The 20,594-nt window shown below is 40.9% G+C and overlaps 1 protein-coding gene across 3 annotated transcripts in view; it reads left to right on the forward strand.

The window, feature by feature from the left end:
- Positions 1-20,594, forward strand: part of ADAMTS12 (ADAM metallopeptidase with thrombospondin type 1 motif 12) — a 308,773-nt gene that overhangs the window by 216,828 nt on the left and 71,351 nt on the right. For all 3 annotated transcript variants that reach the window (XM_046671863.1, XM_046671864.1, XM_046671862.1), the window contains exons 15-17: positions 4,519-4,639; positions 10,281-10,525; positions 12,352-12,490. In XM_046671863.1, the coding sequence (XP_046527819.1) occupies positions 4,519-4,639; positions 10,281-10,525; positions 12,352-12,490 (505 nt within the window). The remainder of the gene's footprint in view (positions 1-4,518; positions 4,640-10,280; positions 10,526-12,351; positions 12,491-20,594) is intronic.

The raw sequence follows: 20,594 nt of genomic DNA on the forward strand, positions 1-20,594 counted from the left end.
TTCAGCTGTCTATTTTGAAATTATGATATTTGCCAACATTTTGGCATAGTAGATTCATTGTCAGGGAAATTATCACGCCCTGATCAGAACTGAATTTGTGCTAGGAGGTAACTGTCTGTGCCCCTCCCCCAATGTTTTTTAACTTATACTGAAGTCCTGAGCTTGCTTTTCAAAGATGCAAATGTGAACTGACTTTTCAGGATGTCTCCCATTTTTAATCATAAATATGACATGGAATAAGCTTTTAAATATATGAGCAGGTATTCCCACCCTCCTCCAAACTTTCCCAGCTCTGCAGTCTTACCTCCTGTCTTAGGACAGTCTGCTAATCTTCCAGCTCCCTCAGTCCTTTCTCCTGATAACCAGTTCTTGGACTTTCAGTTCCTTCCCTCTTCCCTTTACTCCAAGTCAGTGTAGCTTTGACTTAATTTCCTTCCCACCCAGCCTAGATGCCCCCATCTATCACATCTGCTGTCCTCTAGACTTCTTCTCTTACCCTTCCATCAACGTCTCACCGCAGGACCCTGGTTCTGGGTCAACCCAACCACAACCCTTTTTTGATCTTATGATCAGCCTACTGTACGCTTCCTAAAATAAAAATTCAGCTTGGTGAATTTGTGCCCTTACGACGTCAACGTCTTCAGTTGACTTTGAAGCTGAGTCCTGAACCTTACCTGACAATCTTCCTACCTGTCCTAAGTCGGCTGCCTCTCTCATCCTTTTGGAAACTGTCCCGAACCTTCTTTGTTCCCTCTCAAGGCCATTTTGGCCATCTCAGTGATATGCTGAACACCTTCAAATCAGTTTCTTTTTGGGCCAGATCTTTTCTCTTGGCCCTCAAAGCTATGGTGAGGAAAACATCATTGCTACTGTCCCAAATGACAGTATCACTTACCTCTTCTTTTCGGCTAAGCAAAGCTCTACTCTATCCTCACATTTACCATTTCATTGACTGGCAATGAATCTCATCTTAGAAAATGGTGTCCTTCCAGTCTCTACCTTTGCCAAGGGACTGTAGAAAAAAATGATGACATTCCAGGTGGATTAGATCATGGCACCAGTTGGTATTTTAGTTCTCAGTCACTTGAGAATTTACAAAGTGAAACAATGTTAACTCAGAAGCAAAAAATGAGAATTAGTAAGAATATACATTACTTATTCACTCATGTACAGCTACAGGCCTGGTGAAAGACTAGGACCTGATTTCTCTAAGTAATACTCAAGGTAGTGTGTCAAGAACTAATGATATGCTTCTGTTCAGGAGAGGAAATAATCAAAAGAATAAAAAGGCAACCTATAGAATGGGAGAAAATATTTGTAAACCATATTTATGATAATGGGCTAATATCCAAAATGTATAAGAAACTCCTATAACTCAATAGCAGAAAAACAAATAACCAGATTAAAAAATGAGCAAAGGACTTGAATAGACATTTCTCTGAAGAAGACAAATGGCCAACAGATATATGAAAAGATGCTCAACATCATTAAACACTGGAGAAATACAAATCAAACCCACATTCAGATATTGCCTCACACCTATTAGGATGGCTATGATCAAAAAAACAAAAGTGTTGGCAAAGGTATGGAGAAATTGGAACCCTTGTATACTGTTGGTGGGAATGTGCAATGGTGCAGCTGCTGTGGAAAACAGTATGAAGGTTCCTCAGAAAATTAAAAATCCAACTACCGCATGACCCACAAATCCCACTTCTGAGTACATTTCTGAAAGAATTGAAATCAGGATCTTGAAGAGATATCTATACTCCCCTGTTCATTGCGGTGTTATTTACAATAGCCAACATATGGAAACAACCCAAATGTCCATGAACAAATGAATGGCTAAAGAAAATGTGGTATATGCATACTGTGGAATGTTATTCAACTTTAAAAAAGAGGGAAATCTTGCCAGTTGTGACAACATAGAAGAGCAGGGACGACATTATGTTAAGTGAAAGAAGCCAATCATGGAAGGACAAATGCTGCATATTTATACTTGTATGAGAATCTAAAATGGTCAAAATCATAGAAGCTGAGAATAGAATGGTGGTTGCCAAGGGCTGAGGGGAGGGAACAATAGAGACAGCTATTGAATGATTAGAGAGTTTTAGTGTGAGATGAGTAAGTCCTGGAGATCTGCTGTACAGCATAGTGCCTATGGTTAACAATACTGTTATTGTGCGCTTAAAAATGTGTTAAGATGGTAGATCTCATCTTAAGTGTTCTTACGTAACAAACACAAAAAGAGGGACACAAGGAGGTAATGGATATGTCTATTACCTTGATTGTGGTCATGGTTTCACAGGTGTCTGTGTAAGTCCAATCTCATCAAGTTGTACACGTTAAATATGTACAGTATTTTGTATATCAGCTATACCTCAATAAAGCTGCTTTTTAAAGAAAGAAAGGATGATATCATGGGAAATTAAAGTGGTTTTCTTTTTTTTTTCAAAACTGCTTCCCCATGAGGTGCTGTCTGGCATCATAAGAGTCACATCAGAGGAGAGCCATGCTGGCACCGTTGTCCACATTTGGTAGCAGTAGCAGAGCCACCTCTTCAGTGCTTTCTGCTGAAGGCAGAAAGACAATCTTGTCGTGGGCCCTGTTGCCAGAGAACATTGCATAAAAGAGGAGAGTGACATTTGTTTATTTCCCTTGAGAGCCACTATGTTTGATGAGTGACAAGGACTGGCTGGTGCCTTCATGGGCCTTCTGTTATATACTTCATTCAGAGTTGATTGTACTGTGTGCGGCCGATGGCGGAAGCAATGGGGTGAAGTCTCCATAAGAACTCATTTAATATGCTGTGGGACAGCCTAATGGGGACGTGTGTGCCTTCTTCCCCAGCCCCGTATGCAGGCAAATATTACTAGAGAAGAAAGGCGGGCTCAAGGAATTTGTTTTTCTAGCTTTCTTTCCTTTATTCTTCACATTTTTTATCTATCCCCTTTTGATAGAGATTTTTAAAAACACTTTCAAATTAATATGTCTCAGAGCAAGTTTCCCTGGCTCATTCCAAAGCAGTGAAGGAATGAAGGTCACTGGGAATATAATTTGTAAAGGTCAGCTTATTAGAGGATGCTCAAGCTTGACATAAACATATCACTGGAGAAAGTTTGGCATTTTACTCATAACGGCTGAAGGCACGCATCCAGGCAATTTCTTTTCTTTCTGTTGTGATTAGCATGATTAAGTTGTTTTTCTTTTTTTAATCTCTTAGCACTTTTTTTTTCCCCCAAATGGATCAAGTAGCATAGTCTTTGGACCTAAAGGAAATTAGAGATGATTAACCTGAGGAATGGAGCTGTTTTCTGTCAATGGACATTCATTCTCTATTTAGCTCATGGAAGGTATATTTAAAGGGAACTGTTCTTCCCTTCAGTAGATTTGAGGTGGCTTTAAAATAAGAAAGGAAATTATCTTTGAGAGAGAAAAAAAAATACCTGGCCACAACTCTTCCCGAACAGGAAAGAAAAATATGATTAATAGAATATGGTGTCATTTGCCCTTTTTCTTTTACTACTGAAATGTGATGAGGAGCACAGGCCTTGGAAGAAGGCAGGCAACAGAGAAGCTCAGTTGAAACTCACGTTTCATGACTTTCAACCTAAGAGTCATGATTCTTTGGTATCTGATGCTACAGAACACCCAAGCTTAATTGCTCTCCTTTTCCAGAATTGGAATTTTAGTGTGGGAAAGACTTGGTCATATTGATGACTGAGGGGAAGGAAGCCCTTGGAAGGGAGAGATGATGATTCAGGAAGACCAATGGACAGAACACTGGTAAGGGATCAGGTCCAGAGCACAGGAGCAAGATTAGGTCTTGGCTCAGAGACAGAACAGCCAGTTCTTCCTCTGCAGCTGGAGGGAAAGTCAGGATGGCTGAGACACTGCTAAGTGTGAAGTTCAGTAGGGGCTGGGTTATGGGAGGCTCTGAAGGGTCTGATGATGGATCTGCAGGTCAGAGATTTCATCCCTCATGGACAGGAGTAGTGTCAGCATTAAGCTTGCTTTTCTCTGATGGCTGCTGATTCACCTGCTGTCCTCAGACAGAAAACAGAGAGAATAATCCCAGTGAGGAATATAAAGGGGTTGAACAACCAAATTTTTGGTGGAGTAATTACATCACCCCTGAGAGATCTCACTAGAGAGGAGGGGGCATGAGGTTTTCACATCTGAAAGGGACTTGATGCTCCATCAACTCTGCTTCCAAGACATTTCCATAATTAAATTTTTGGAACTGTGTTCAATTTTACCTCTGACTAATGAGAAATTGGAGACCCACTCAGTGTGTACCTTGTTCTCCTTTAAGCAAGTATTTTCGTTACAATCATTGGTGGATGCTTTGGTTATTCCTCTGGTTGCCACTAGGAAAGGAAGGAAACATTTGTTTTTATATTTGCCCCCAGCCTGAGTGTCATCAAGAGCAAAGGGGGAAAAGAGAAGTCAGAAGTCCAAGGCAGGTGTGGCGTCTCCTGCCTGTGTCATTCATTCATCCTCAACCTCTCTTCCTTGCAGATGGTCGGCTGTGACTATGAGATCGATTCCAACGCCACGGAGGATCGCTGTGGTGTGTGCCTTGGGGACGGCTCTGCCTGCCAGACTGTGAGGAAGATGTTTAAACAGAAAGAAGGATCTGGTAACAAACAAATAAATAATTGAAGTGGCAGGGGACTGAGAATGGAGGGCAAGATTGATTATTTTCTTAAGCAGAGTGTGACTTTCAAAGAATTCAAAGTGGAATATAGCCTTCACTACAAAAGGATAAGGGCTCCTTGGCAGTTTTAGGAGAGGGGTTGATTGCTAACCAATTACAGGAAGCATCAGATTGAACTGGATAGAGGTCTACATTGGCCTGGTGGCTGCCCACGGGAACAGGCGTAAGAGTGTGATCCCTGGAAGAGGATCACACTGAAGGCCCGTGGCATAGGAATGGACTGAGAAGTGGGGGAGAGAAGAGCTCAAAAGCTGGCTGAGAAGGATGAAGACACAAGGGCACATTCTCTAAGTGAGGGCAGAGAAGCCAGCAGTGGGTGTAAAGGCAGAAGAATCAGGGTGTACCTTCAGGACCAAAGGAGAGGTAAGGAGGATTGCTTCAGCTAGCTTTTCTTCCCAATTTCTCCCTGTAATGGGGGGTCCCACCTAGTGGTCCCTTATGGCTCTCCAGGTGGCTTCTGCCACCTAACACCCACCTCCTTACCCACACTCTACTATTCCTTTCCCATGATTACCTTTTTGAGGTTTTTCCTTTGTGCAGCTTTGAGCTACTGATAATCCTCAGGGAGTGGAGAGTCCACCCTCACCCAAATCAGCTATGACTCCTGCAGATTTGTCTCCAGTTAAAATAATTCTCGTGGTCCCTTGGTGCCAGCAAGGAGCTGTAGATGTAGTCATCACTTGCGGCTCCTTTGGGGAGGTGGGGTCACCTTAATTCTCTGGATTCCAAAGAGATGCAGGTATTGGGAGGCGGGAGTCCAGTGTGCACACTGAGGTAGGGCCTGAGGGGTGACGCCTCAGGTAGGTGAGGTAGGGTGAGGGGCACAGGAAGTGATAGGGGCCCTTCCAGATATACTGGGGCACTGTTTTCCTGGGTTCTGGCAAAGCAGCATCTCTGTCCTAAATATGCTTACCAGCCAGGACGAGTTACTACATATGATCCTGAGAACATCAGGTATGTTGATTAAATGACCTATTTTTCCCTAGTACGCGTAACAGTGGGTAATCTAAATTTGTTTAATTTCCATCCCTATTGTTTGATCTTTGACTATTCAATTTATAAGGTTAAACTATAAAATGGAATGCTTGCTCTGCCCTTTAGAATTTTCACTAGAGGATTATATTTCATGTCCTTGATTAATAGCTTTATTATGCCTTAAACATATCCTTTGCATTACTCATTAGGGATGTGAGTGATAACCTAGTATGCCTAAAGCTTATGATCATGCATCCGATGATAGTTAATGTTTATTCAGTCTTTACAAAGGTATTACGTAAACATTTTCTGTTATTTAGATGTGACCTTATTTACTTGAATTACAAAGTCACACTTAAAATCACATTTCTACATTTACCCTCAGTTTTATTTATCTGTGGCGATTCGTATCTTTGGCATCAAATATGCTGTACTCCTAACATTATGGTAACTCCTTTGAAAAGCAGAGTTTTCATTTTCAGATCTCTACCACTTAGTCTTTTAAGCTCTTAGGAAATAGGCCTTTAGTTCTGGGTCCTTGTCTCTGCTCTGGTTCCCGGGGGTTAAAGAAAAGGGACCAAAAGCGTCTTGAGCCTCCCTCCCACCCCCATGCCTGCCTCAGAAATCTCAGTACCTCTGGCCACACACCCACCACTGAGCATTTGGCATCCCTCATGCCTTTGTGTTTTCAGTTCTTTCTCCCATCTGCTGCCTAGAGGGCTTCTGGTGGCTCTTGGCACCCAGTGAGTGGTGTCAGCCTTAGACTGTTTGTTCCCTGACAGGTTCCTCAAAGTCCTCTGGCACCACCAGCCCCAGCACAATGGGGACATCCAGCGAGTGCTCACTCTAGACTCTGCAGCACCCAGTTAGGTGGTCTGTGTTCCACACACCCCCGGGGCATTCACTGGGTCCCGCCTCTGCTTCGTGCCATTGTAAAGACCCAGGCTTCTACCACCCACCATGTGAATGAGGCCAAGAAGTGATACAAAAATTTGTGAAATGAAGTAGGCCAATTAATGTGAGGGCCAAAGTCAAAAGAGGGAACTTACTTCCTCTCCTCGAAGACACCTGATATATAGTTGTTTTCTGTACTTATTTCTGTGCTATCTTGTATCACTGCCTTATTTCGCCTTATGTTTTATTCTTTTTCTCTAATGCAATTATAAATGAGGGTTGATTTGTCTTTTAGGCTTTGTCTTCACCCTGCCCAACCCCAAATCAGCAAACATGGTCTATATATATAGTAGGTATTCAATAAGCACTCATTTTTCTTAAGGTTGATTCCACATTCCTTTGAAAATAAAGGACACCAAATCATTAACTGTTCTACAGTTATGTTGATGGAACATCTGTCAGACATTTTTTCTCCTTGATGTCCTGCCACTGGTTTAGCTGTAATGTCAAGTCTTTTGTAGTATGAATATTGTTACAATATTGTAATTGTAATATTGTAAACCCCAAATTGTAATATTAAGTTTGGGTCACTTTCTGATTCTTTGAGATCAAGATTATGTTTTCCTACTTCTGCTAATGCTAGTGGAAGTGGCTCACGTTTACTGGGGAAGATAGGAGAAGAGTGATTTGCTGAATGAAGATATTCTTCATTTTTATTACTTTGGAGATATTCTAACCAACCCTGTCAACCTTCCCTTTAACAGAGAGTAAATATCTCAATAACTCTCCACCCCTACAACCTTTTAATATGATTCTCATTTCTGTAAATAAGACCCATGAGGATGAGACATTCAAGGGGATTTTTTTCATCTGTGTTCTACCAACCTCATTTTTTCATTCAAAACACTATCTTAGGAGTTGGTTGGCAACCCCTGGTCAGAGGTTTGTAGATTTTCCATCTAGCTGTGTGATGCGGCATAGATTTCTTCCTCTCTTGGGAACTCAGTTTCCTAATTTTCTAGATAAAGAGGTTGGTAGCCATTCCCTTCCATCTAAGTATCCATTAACAGTGGATTGGTTAAATAAATGGGTTTATGTCATTTTTGCAATTGTTGAAAGGCTCAAAAAATATGGAAAGATTTGTAAGATATATTAAATTTAAAAAGCAATAATTAGAATACTACCTAGGGTACGATCCCACTTTAAAAAATTATGTGTATGTGTGCTTATACACGCAAAGAAAGATTTTGGAAGAGAATCCAAGAAACTTATAACTAATTATCTTTGGGCCATAAGACTGGGGTGGAGGAAAATGGAAACTGTTACTTTTTATTTTACACTCCTCTCTGCTGTGGGCTTTTATTTGCGCACAAAGGAGTCTGGTAGATATGTTATCATGGTTCTTTTTAACTCCGAGTCACCATAAATTTATCCTTTGACTTTGACTTCTTTCTAGGTATTCTTTTGCAAATGTATATTACAAATATGTATTACTTTTGTTCATAGTTAAATCTCCCTTGGTTTACATCTTCTGTCTACAAACTCTTCAAAAGCAGCTCTTATATTCACTGAAAGCTTTTATTTTAAATTTGATGTACCTCCCCTTTCAATTTGCAGAATCTGCCCATGATAAATATTTCTAACTTTGGATTTTCTCTCTTAAGTGAAAGGTAAAAAGCAAACTCTTTTAGTTTTTTTTTTCCATCTAGTTCTCATTGTTTTGTTCTTTGCTTGTTTTTAAACAAGGGATAAGGTGATTACTATAATACGTAATGCCAGTTAATTTTCCTGCATAAGTCCTGCTATGAGAAGGCATGCGACATCCTAAGTCAGAAAATGCCTCTGGGTAGCAACACTCCAAAGGCATTTTTAAGAACTGCATTGGCCTCAGTTACATGTGATAAATATTTTTCCTGAGCTAGTTATAAATGAGTAGTTTTAATCAACTGCCTCAGGCAAGTGTGCGAGGGCCAAATGGAATTTAATCAAGTACTGCAAGACCTACATTTTGGTTCTTCTGGATGGGAGCTGGCAGTTTGAAAAATGGGGCTGAGGCTGTGGTCTATACCCAGCTTCTGAGCAAATCACTCCCGCTGGCCAGCCCTAGGTTTTAGCTCCCAGGACCCCATGCTACTTTAGTGTCTGAGGGAGAGGGAGGAGTCAGGGCACTTTCGAGTGACAGAGATGTGGGTTTGCTTGTCAGGCCAAAAAACCTAGTGTACAGCCAGTGGAAAATGACTGGGGTGATCAGGGTCTTAAAACCAGGTTTTATATGGAAAGGTTAAAGAAACAAAGAATGTTGAGCTTAGAAAAGGGCGAAATGATCAAATATCTGCTCTGGGAGGGAGGTCAGACATCACCTCATTCAAGCCCCTTCATTGATGAACATTGCAAAAGCTCATTTGCAAGCCAGCCCTGATGGCCTAGTGGTTAAAGTTCAGCACTTTCACCACTTGGTGGCCTGGGTTCACTTCCTCGTCGTAGAACCACAACACCCATCTGTCAGTTGCCATGCTGTGGTGGTAGCTCACATTAAAGAACTAGAAGGACTTACAGCAAGGATATACAACCAGGCACCGGGGTTTAGGGGTGGAAAAAAAAAGAGGAGGATTGGCAACAGATGTTAGCTCAGGGCGAATAGTTCCCTACAAAAAAAAGAAGACCTCCAGGTGATTCTAAGAAAAGAAAAAGAGCTTATTTGCAACAATGTAGAAACTAGAACTCGAGAAGTGTTCTGACTCCCATACCCCAGGACTTCTTTGACAATGCCATCCCCAAAGTCTAGCTTCTTTTCATTCTGTCCCTTTTCTGAGGTGATGGTTCTTATGAAGCACAAATAGGATGAATGCATAAAGTGCTTAGCATAGAGTCTGGCAAAGAGAGGAGACCACTATGTGTTAATTCCTTTTCTCCCCACTATGTCTCCTACCACAACAACCAGTAAGCAAGGATATGTCTGTACCTGGAACTAATCATTGTTTTTAAGTGGATGTCCTCTGTGTTTTGTCAGAAGGTTGAATTAGAACACATGAGAGTAAAATATAAGTTCATATTTCAGCAAAATATAAGAAAAAAACCTTTTCTAATGAATAGAATTGTCCAGCAATATAAAAAGCTGTGCTCAGAGCTGAGTTTCTCTTCACAAGCTGTATTCAAGAGCTCCAGGTGGCAATAGTTCTAAGATTCGCTCCAGGATTCTCTTAAGGCATTTAAGTTACGATTAAATTACTTCTAAATTTGCCTTGAACTTGCCGGCAATGAGGATAAGCAAAAAGATGTATCCAGTGCAATGTTTACGAAGATTAATCTGATTGCAGCAACAATAGGGAAGCAGAAATGCTATTGAGAAACTAGCTAGGGGCTGTAAAATTTTAAACTACCAATATAAAATTATAGAAAACTAAATGCTGGATCAACTACAAAAGCATCTGAGTCCAGTCTGCATTTATATCACCTCTCCTTACGAAACTGTTTACATCCTGAGTCCTGATCAAGTCCTGAGAATTCTGCTCTTGACCAAGGTCTTTAAACTTCCCCCTAATTGGTGCTTCTACCAGTCCCAGTGACCACCCAAGAGGAAGGCAAGGGGACTAAATGATGAGGATGCTGGGAAGAGGGTGAACCATGGGTCAGAAATAGATTGTGTTCGGCTCAGCTCTCATGCCTCTTTCATTATTCTATCTTCTCTCCTTAGGTTATGTTGACATTGGTCTAATTCCAAAAGGAGCAAGGGACATACGGATAATGGAGGTTGAGGGAGCTGGAAACTTCCTGGCCATCAGGAGTGAAGACCCTGAAAAATATTACCTCAATGGAGGATTTATTATTCAGTGGAATGGGAACTACAAGCTAGCAGGGACCATCTTTCAGTATGACAGGAAAGGAGACCTGGAGAAACTGATAGCCACAGGTCCCACCAATGAGTCAGTATGGATCCAGGTAATGCAGAAGGGAGGAAACTGCTGACATGTCTATTAGCTAGGATCTTTCTAATTTTCTTTTCCAAGGTATTTGCCAGGGAACAATTATTAAGAATCCTTAAAACTTCTTTTAGCAAGGAACAAGGTGGAAAGCAAGATATTAGTTTGTGTATTAATCCTTTATTGCCTAGAAATTGTTGAAAGCCTCATAATAAAATGTCAGGGGCCCTAAAACCATCCATTTGGAGGTTTGAGTTCAGTTTATAGTATGGTTGACACAGGCTGTTTATTTGAGGGTGATTGTTCCTCAGGTGTAGAAAGAATGCTATTAGTCTATGTCAGTGTGACATGAATTTCCAAGTAGCTTTTGTTGGGGAAGTGGGAAAATTCCCCCATTTTCCTTAAGGTTCTTATGGCATTGGGGTAGTGATTTGGGACTTCAAAGGGGAGGAAGAGAACTCAGAAGGAAATGGAAAAGCCACGTTTGGTAAATAGAACTTGGATAAGAGCGGGCTTAGCAAGAATCCTCCCAGTCTACCCATAGCCAGACTGGGTTATGGTGATGGCCTGTCCTGGGGACAGGCCTTTATTTTAAATTTCTTTTAGGGAGTTAGAAGGAGAAAGTCAAATATTCTTCCTGAGTCTTCTGAGTCTTTATTTTCTTCAGCTCAAAATAATCCACATACCAGCATGGTGCATCTTGGGGTGACCTGCCCTGAACCCCATCACTTTCCAGCAGTGGTGAGGATCTTACATGGGTCTTTCACCTGTTATTATGTGATTTTCCCTGGGAAAAAGATTTGACTTTGTGAAACTCTTGGAGGAGAGAGGGGTTAGGGTGTAGGATGTGCTCCTCAAAGGCATGTGTAATTTGTGTTTCATGTTGACAGAGAACTACAGAAAAGGAATGGAATAATTATACCAGTAGAGGCAAAGCAGGTTGGGGATGACAGATGGGCCAAGAGAGAGTCAGATCTAACCACACTCAGAAGTTAGAGGGGGATCAAAGCTTGACAGCTATGATCCATAAATGTCAAGAGGCCTTGCATCTTTCCTGCCCACATGAGAGAGGATTATTACGTATGGGAACCTGCAATCCTGTGCAGCAACCAATCCTCCACCTCTAAGTTTAAGATGAATTCATTTTAAACGTGTGGCAAGTAGGTTGCCTGTAGAAGAGGGGTGTGAGAGGAGGATCTCAAGAGTAGTATGCCTTGGCCAAAACCCATGACTATTTTTATCCCAGAACCATCCACTTTAAAGGAACTAATCAGCCCAGGAGCTAGAGAAGAGCATCATAAAGTAACAACAACAATAAAATTTAATGTTTATTGGGTGCCAACTACATGCCAAGCACTGTTCTAATCATATGCTGTTACATTTATTTATTTGTTTAACACTCATAACAACCCTATTGGTCATACTATGATCCTCACTTTGTAGGAGGGAAAGTAAGGCACAAAGAGATTAAGTAATTACCCATGATTGCAAAGTTAGTAAAGTACACGAAGGCACAAGGTGACCTACCAGCCTATTGTTGGAAAGGACGCTCCTCGCCATTCCCCCAAAGTAATTTGCATATGATTAGACTACCCATGATTTCCCATGGGAATTCAGTCAAGCAATAACAGAATGGAGGAGATTAGAGATAGATAGAGATGTAAGTAGACGTATAGGTGCAAGTCGAGGCAGAGGTGGAGATGCGTCCATTTAATGGCACTGGTTCCAATGCATGCCTCCATAGCTACTTTAACACGGTGGACATTATATGGTATTTTTACAGGACTGTGGTTTGCAGTATCAAGTCATGAAAGAGTTTGACATGACTCCTTTCTTGCCTTTTAGCTTCTATTCCAGGTGACTAACCCTGGCATCAAGTATGAGTACACCATCCGGAAAGATGGCCTTGACAATGATGTGGAGAAGCTGGTGTACTTCTGGCAGTATGGCCACTGGACAGAGTGCAGTGTGACGTGTGGGACAGGTGAGAAACAGCTTCTCTCACTAGGAACCCATGTCAGCATCAGAATAGGCCATGGAGGCAGTCTAAGCCCGTGGTTTGCCTTGTGGGTCTGCAGGGTCCCACAGAGATGGCCCAGAGGCCTCCGTGGGGAATGAATGTGTGGTCGTGTTCTAAAGAGAGAGGCAGTTTTTCTTTTGTCAGCTTTATATACTGGCATTCAGAAAGGTTTTGTTTGAAGAAGGGGTTACATGTCTTTTAAAAAGCAAAACCAAAAGAGTTAAAGATGACTGCTCTGGTCGAGGACCTGAGGACCACAAAAGTCAAGCAACTGGCCCAAAGGCAGACTGTAAATCATGGCCGAATCCAAACCATAACCAGCCTCCTGATTCCCAGCCCGGAGTTCTTTCTCTGTGTCCAGTTTGCCAATTTTTCGTATCTACTAGGACAGTAGTTTTCTCTCACAAAATCAAGCGTTGGATTGATTATTAGGACGGGATACGTTCTGCTACAGTAACAAAGAAATTGAAATCTTAGAAAGTCAACACAGTGAAGGTTTATTTTTAACCCATTCGAAATCCGGTGCAGCTGGGTGGCCCTGCTTCATCTTGTTGCTAAGACATCTGAAATGCATGGCTTTCAGCTTGCTGCAGAGGGGAAAACAGATATGGAAGAGGCAGACTGACTGTTATGAATGGCCTTGGCCTGGAAGTGACCCAAATGGTTCTGCTCATGTTTCACTGGTTGGCTTTAGTCCTGTGGGCACAATCTAACTGCAAAAAGAGTCTGGGAGCTGTAAAGGAGCCCATGAACATCAGTAGAGACAGACTGTCTTCAGGTCTGGGCTAGATGAACTTTGGCAAGGCCTGTGAGGGCAGGGGTCGGGGCCTGTCAGGTCCATGGGGCTCTTCGTCCATTTGGGGGCTTTGATAGTGCCATATGACAAAGTCTCTGCCTTTCTTCTTCCTTTCAGATCATGTCTAAGTCTGTTCTGGAACTTTCTGCCTCTGGCCTGTAACTGCTACTAGGGCTGCTATAGGGTGAAGCACCAGAATCAGCGATGTAGCAAAGTACATAAAAGTGAAGGAGTGCGTGGCCACAAGGACATGGTCTACCCCTCCACAGCCTTCCCTCTCACGTGCTTTGTCTCTGCACCACCTGTTCACTGGATCCTTCTGACCCCCCGCCCCTCGCCCCGGGAGGCAGTCGTTGGAAAGAGGTCCACCGACAGACATTGAGTCATACCCCATTGACCTTAGAAACAATTTTTGTATTACCAACTTCTTTCTTTGCCTCCTTCAGCACAGAAAACCAAGGGTTAACATTTAGAAATCACAGGAATCATGTGTTCATTTCAAAATGTGTGATGTTTTGAAAAATCTTAAACCTCTGGAAATCGATCTAGGTCAGAGATACAATCTGTGGCAACAGCCATAAGCGGCATTCGTAAGAGTCGGTCCTGTTGTTCCCACTGCTGCCTCTAGCATTTCCAAGTGTCCTGCCCCTACTGCCCAGGGGGGCTGGGCTCATGGAGAAGCAAAAGCCATTTAAGCAGAAAATAAGTGGTGAAAGTATTTCCCTGAGGAGCAGTTGTGAGGAAAATGAAGTTATCAGTTCTGTGGGTACGAATACTTTTTCCATTTCTCATCCTCTCTGTTCTCTTCTTTCAGTGAAATGTAGGTTTAAGCTTTAGGCTTATATTCTTTGTCCTGGGATACCAAGGAGTGGAATTCAGCCAGTCCTGCCGGGGCAGGGGCTGCTCAAGAAACAGGAGACATCCATCCACCCTCTTCTATTTCAACAGGGGATTAACTCTTTGCATTACACATGCAGTATTTCAGAGCATGGTAATCAAGAGAAGTGGCTGATTTGTGCAGTGATCAAAAGGTACATCGGCAGTTAGCCAGGAAATGACACATCCTTACCAAATGTGAATCAGCCATTTGGTTTTGATGCAGCCTGAGCCTTTAGCAACACCTCTGCCTACCTGGGCTAACGTCATTCTGGTTATTAAACCTTAACTGGAACTATCAGGGAACTGTCACAGTGTCCACGTGCTCACCTGATGTCAGCCACACTGCCTACTGGAGTGACAGTGAGCTCTCTTATTCTGGCAGAGAAGACAGACAGCATATCTACTTCCACACTCTCATAGAGAATGAAATGCTAGTATGCACATAGGACACACGTTGCTAAATATAAAGACGGAAGACTACGTGAAACACTGACTCATTCGGCAATGTATTTTTATTTTAAGTTAAAACTTTCTATATTATAAAAGTAAATTAAATACATTACTGAAAAATTAAAAATAGAGAAAGTCAGCACCCTAACACATCTACTTTACGACTTTGCTTTATTGCCTTTCAATATTCTTTCTTTTAGTCATAGTTGTATATAGTTGTGTGTGTATGGATCTATTTATTTACATTTACACACATACATTTTCACTTAACACTATAACATGGGTACCTTTCCATGTGTTATTCTATCTTCGTAGCCATCGCTTTTATTATGGATGCATTGTGTTTCACTGACAAGACAAAGCAAAATTCTTTTAACCAATTCCTCATTGATCATCATCTTCCTTATTTATTTATTTATTTGCGGAAGATTAGCCCTGAGCTAATATCTGCTGCCAATCCTCCTCTTTTTGTTGAGGAAGACTGGCCCTGAGCTAACATCTGTGCCCATCTTCCTCTACTTTATATGTGGGATGCCTGCCACAGCATGGTTTGACAAGCAGTGCATAGGTCCACTCCCAGGACCCAAACCAGCGAACCCAGGCCACCGAAGCAGACCATGTGAACTTAACTGCTGCACCACTAGGCTGGCCTCGATCATCATCTTCTGATGAGCATCTTTGGGCTCATGTAAAGAAGGATCTTGTTAATGTTAATCTGTAGATGGACTTTTAAGGTTCAAAGAGTATAAATATTATGATACTGTTAAAAACTAATTAACAACTTGATTCCCATAGTAAAAGAGTTGCAAACTGGTAGTAGCCATCATTTTATTTCATTTATTTTGTTTTTACTGTTACTGTAGTATTTTAGTTTTACACTCTTTCACTGGGAAATATTTCAAATGTCCCAGCAAAATGGAGACCATAATAACAATTCCTATATACCAACCACTCAGCTTTATCAGATCTTACCATTATTCATGTTTGTTTCAATCTTCCTTTTTTAAAGAAAAAAAATTTCACAAATACACTTGAAGAGCGCTCCCTAACTCCACTCCCTGTCCTTTATCCCAGAGTTAACTAGGGTCATGAAACCACTGTGTATTATTCTCATGCATTTGAGAGGTTAAATGCTTTTATTATACATGTGTATAGCCATATACTTTATATAATATTGTTTCTCAGGCATTTAAGCTTTCTATAAATAGTATCGTACTGCATGTATCATTCCTCATCTTGCTGTTTTTACTCAGCATTATGCTTTGAGATAAATCCACGCTGATGAAAGCAGCTCTAGTCCATTCACTTGAAGGGCTGCGTACGATTCCATTGTATGACTATACAGCAATTTATTTATACGTTTCACTATTTTGCAATTATAAACATTTCTGCAATGTTGTAATCAACACCTTATAATTATTGCCTTATTCCTTCAGTGTCTGAGCTTCTGTAATTTATGTACTTAGAAGTAGAATTCCTGGGTCATACAGTCTGTGCTTATCGTATGAGTCAATCAGTGAACTTAAAGGGCTGCCATGAAGTATTTTAAATTTTCTAGGGAAACGGAGAGAAATTTTAAAGGAAAACACAGCAGTATTTAACATCTCTTGGACATCAGGTGAACTGCTAGCTTAAGGTAGTTCAAAGTTTCAAGACTCGACCACCCTACATTTCTTTCGATGACATCCTGTCTTTGTGCAGTACCTCGTGATAAAAATCAAGTACTCCGTGAAAATCAGTGCAGAACAGGAAATATGGTGTCTACTCTCATTCCAAGACTTTAAAAGTTATGCAGTGTCCAATGGATGGCACATCTCATTAGTAAGTTAATTTTTAAGTGAAACAAGAATATTATTATTTTTTTCAATTTGCTTGTTTTTTTTTTTTTTTCAGATGGCTACTAAGTGGTTAGGCCATCAATACTTATTAAGTTGGGACCTAACTCTTGACTGAATGGAACTATTAGGTGTTACATTTGGCCTAGAGTCACCAGGAAGAAATTACTAAAACCCTGAGGGTGCTGTGAACAGAGAAAGCAGAAGCCTTTGTTGTAGTCTTTGCTCGTCCTTTAAACTTGGTTTATGTTGTCTTACTTACATTAAGCAGAACTCATGTTAATCAGAAGTGTTATAATTTTAGTATAATCAATTTCATCAATTTTCCCTTCATAGTCTGCTTTTGGTGTCTTAACTACAATACTCTCCTATCCCAAAGTCATGATGACACTGTATTTTCTTCTAAAAGTTTTAATATTTTTAATTTTACGTAAGGAGTTTAAACCACCTAAATTTACTTTTGTGTGTAGTATAAAGTAGGGACCTAATTTCTTGATGAATAATTAGCTATTCCAACCAAATTTGCTGACTAGAACAGCCCCTCCTCCGTGGCGTCTGTCAAGTTTGCTTAGAGATGTGAGTCTGTTTCCCAGCTCCTATCCTGTTCCATGGATTTAGTTCTCTGATTTCTACAGCTTTATAAGAAGTGCTCTTAAAATTCCCCAAGTTCTTTCTCTTCAGCATCTGCTTACCTATTCTTGGCCTTTGCTTATTCATTAGATTTTAGGGTCAATTTGTTGAATTCCAAGAAAATCCCAATTGGGATATTGGTTGGAATTGCATTTCATGTATAGGTTATTTATGTGAAGATTGATACCTTTTAAACAGTGAGTTTATCTGTGTATGAACACAGTATCTCTCTACTCAGGTTCTTTAAGAATTATTTGTTATTTTCTCCTTGGATAAGTATAAGAATGGTGTTGATTTTTGTACTTTAATTTTGTATCCAGCAACCATGCCAAACTCTACTATTAGTTCTCGATTTGTCAGTAGAGTTTCTCAAATTTTTGTATTGTTTAATAATAAGGAAAGTTTTATCTCCTTTCCAATCATTTTGCCTCGTTTTTGTTTTTCTGGATTCATTGCACTGACTTGGGTTTCTAATACGATGCTGAATGGAATAGATGACAATAGATGATAAAGGGCATCCATCCCTTTCTCCTTAGTTTAACAGAAATGCTTCAGATGATCTTTATTAGGGAAAATAAGTTCCCTTCTATTCCTAGTTTATAATATCTTTCATTATAATTGAGTAGTGAATCTGGCCAATATTTTTCTGCATCTACTGAGATGGTCGTTTAGTTTTTCTCCATTAATCTACTAATTTGATTATTCCATGAATATATTTTCCACTACTGAACTGTACTGGCATTCCTTAGATAAAGTCTACTTAATATGATATAAATTTGTATGTATATTACATACACTATTGATTGCTCATATTTTATTTAGGACCTTTGTATCTACATTCATGAATGTGATCTGTCTTTAATATTCTCTTCTGGTACTCTCCTTGCCCAGTTTGGATGTCAAAGTTATACTAGCCTCATGAATGAGTTGAGTTACTTTCCCTTTTTTTTTTTCTCTGCAACTTTGCATAAAATAAAAATAACAGTAGTTTGTGTACATTGCTGTTCTTGCTTCCCAAGATATTTTCCCACTGCTTCTACCTTGGTTAGCTGAGGGAAATTCTTCCCTTCGTGCTCCTGTCCTCACGTAGGACCCTCACATGAATTAAAAGGCAGGTTGCCCACAGGTCAAGTAGTTAGAGTGGGCATGGTGTGGTCTATGCATGAAGGCAGCTCATCCTCAGTCTTTCTCCACATTTCTCCCTGGCCGTATGGGTCAAAAGGTACTCCTTCTCCTTCCCACTTTGAGTTTTTCTCATTCGTTCACATTATTTTTTCTTCTGTTATTTCTTCTATTGAGGGATCACCACCTTCCCTTAAAAATGCGGTCAGCTTTTTCCTGCAATTGTATAAAATTTTGACCAGCCCCATGACTTCCTTCTTCACTCTTAAGTAATAGATAATCCTATTGGTATGCCCTCATGGGTTAAGATCATGGACTCTGGAACCAGACTGTTCAGATTCAAATCCCAGCTTAGCCAGATTTTAACTTTGTAATTTGTGCAGCTTTTCTGTGCTGCAGGTTCTTCATCTATCAGGGCATTAATTCCATCGTGAGGGCCCTACCCTCATGACCTAATCCAACTTTAATTACCTCCCAAAGTCCCCACCTCCAATGCCATCACCCTGGTATTAGGGTTCAACCTCTGAATTTTGAGGGGACATCCAGTCCTTAGCACTGCCCTATCAAATTTATTTCATCCAGAGTGGATTCCTACTGTAATGATTTTGTTGCCTTTCTTAGCGTAAGAATTTTTATGTATTTTGGAATTATAATTTACAGGCTTGATTTGAATGTGATTTCCTTTTAGTTTCTTTTTCTTTTTTCTCTTTCATGCCCTTTTCCTCCCTTCTTTCTCTGTGCACCCCACTCTTTCTAGTGTTTTTGCAGTTTTTCCCTGACCACGCTGTGAAACTTCATTTCAGGACAGGACTTGTTCAGGTTGTTCAGAATTGCTGGCTCATAGTGACATTGAAGATATTTCAGAAATTGTCCTGGAGCCCGCAGGCAGCTTGGCGGAGTTCCTGGGTGAGAAGCTGAGTCCTTGTTTTGCCACCTTCCCGGGCCTGAAACTCATCAAGAGTTGGGGCTCTAAGAAGTTGGTGATGAGGGTGGTGTCATTCCCATTTCACGTGGAGCACTTGAAGTCCTCCAGCTTTGCTGGAGCTGAGCACGTGAGCACCACTGTCTGCTTCTGGCCAAGGTCTGCTCACCCTTTTGCAGGGATGTTTACCTACATTTTAGCGTTGTGTCATTTTGGTTTCCTCTCTTTTTTTTTTTTTTTTTGATTTTATTTTTTCCTTTTTCTCCCCCAAGCCCCCCGGTACACAGTTGTATGTTCTTAGTTGTGGGTCCCTCTAACTGTGGCATGCCGGATGCCGCCTCAGCGTGGCTAGACGAGCAGTGCCATGTCCGCGCCCAGGACCCGAACCAACGAAACACTGGGCCGCCCGCAGTGGAGTGCGCGAACTTAACCACTCGGCCACGGGGCCGACCCCTAGTTTTCTCTTTTTATATCTTTATATTTTATAATTGAATATTTTTTCTATATTTATATTTTACGTATTACTCTTGTGCGTTTGGAGCAAAGGCTATTTAAGGATAAATTCACTAAGATGTTATTTTTTTAAGTTCGATTATTTAAAAATTTTTGTTATCTTTGTTCTAGATCAGAAATCCATAGGAAACATTGGCAAGACAATATTGTAAATTTAGCTAATTGTCATCAAAGCCAGCTTATTTTCCACAGCCCACTTTTCAGAGGTAAAGAGGACTCTCAGAATATACCAGCCATGGTCCTCTCTCTGTGCCAGTCTCCATTCTTTTGTCTTCTCAGTCACGTTTGCTTTCACTCCTGCCTCGTCCATGGGGAGTGACTTTGGGGTGACTCTGGGGGAATTTAGGACTAGCTATCCCTGAGGAAAGGTGGAAAGGAATGGAATAACAAGTGCTACCATCCATTGCAGAAGGCTTTTTGGAAAATATTTACCTGAGTCACTCATCAAAAGATCAACCATGAAAGTTCAACCAATGGATTACCTGTAAAGAAACAGCTGCAGAAATGGCTTGACACAGATGCTGGTCTCAATAGCAAGCTTCAGGACTCCTTATTAAATAAAAAATATTTTTGGAAAACTCAAGATCACTATCATAATAATGTAAAAGCCACATTTTCGCCCCTTTGCACCCCAGGTCCTACAGAACTCTGTCAGTTGTAATACATTCTAAACAAAATTTCCCTGTGTCCTATTAAAAACTCACAGTAATGGCACTATTGTTAGACAATGGGTCATCACTTCTGAATGTGGCCTTTGCCGATTGTGTGCTCTGTGGTCTCCTTTATTCTGTATTTTTAGGTCTATAAATATAATAGTGGCCTGCACAAAAGGGAGAACACTTTCTCCTGTCTTCTCTGGACTTCAAGTTTCCCTCCACCCCACTTGGCCGAATTCTCTCTGGGATTTAGTCATTGTCCCTT

This window comes from Equus quagga, chromosome 9 (assembly GCF_021613505.1).
Source record: "Equus quagga isolate Etosha38 chromosome 9, UCLA_HA_Equagga_1.0, whole genome shotgun sequence".
NCBI lineage: Eukaryota > Metazoa > Chordata > Mammalia > Perissodactyla > Equidae > Equus > Equus quagga.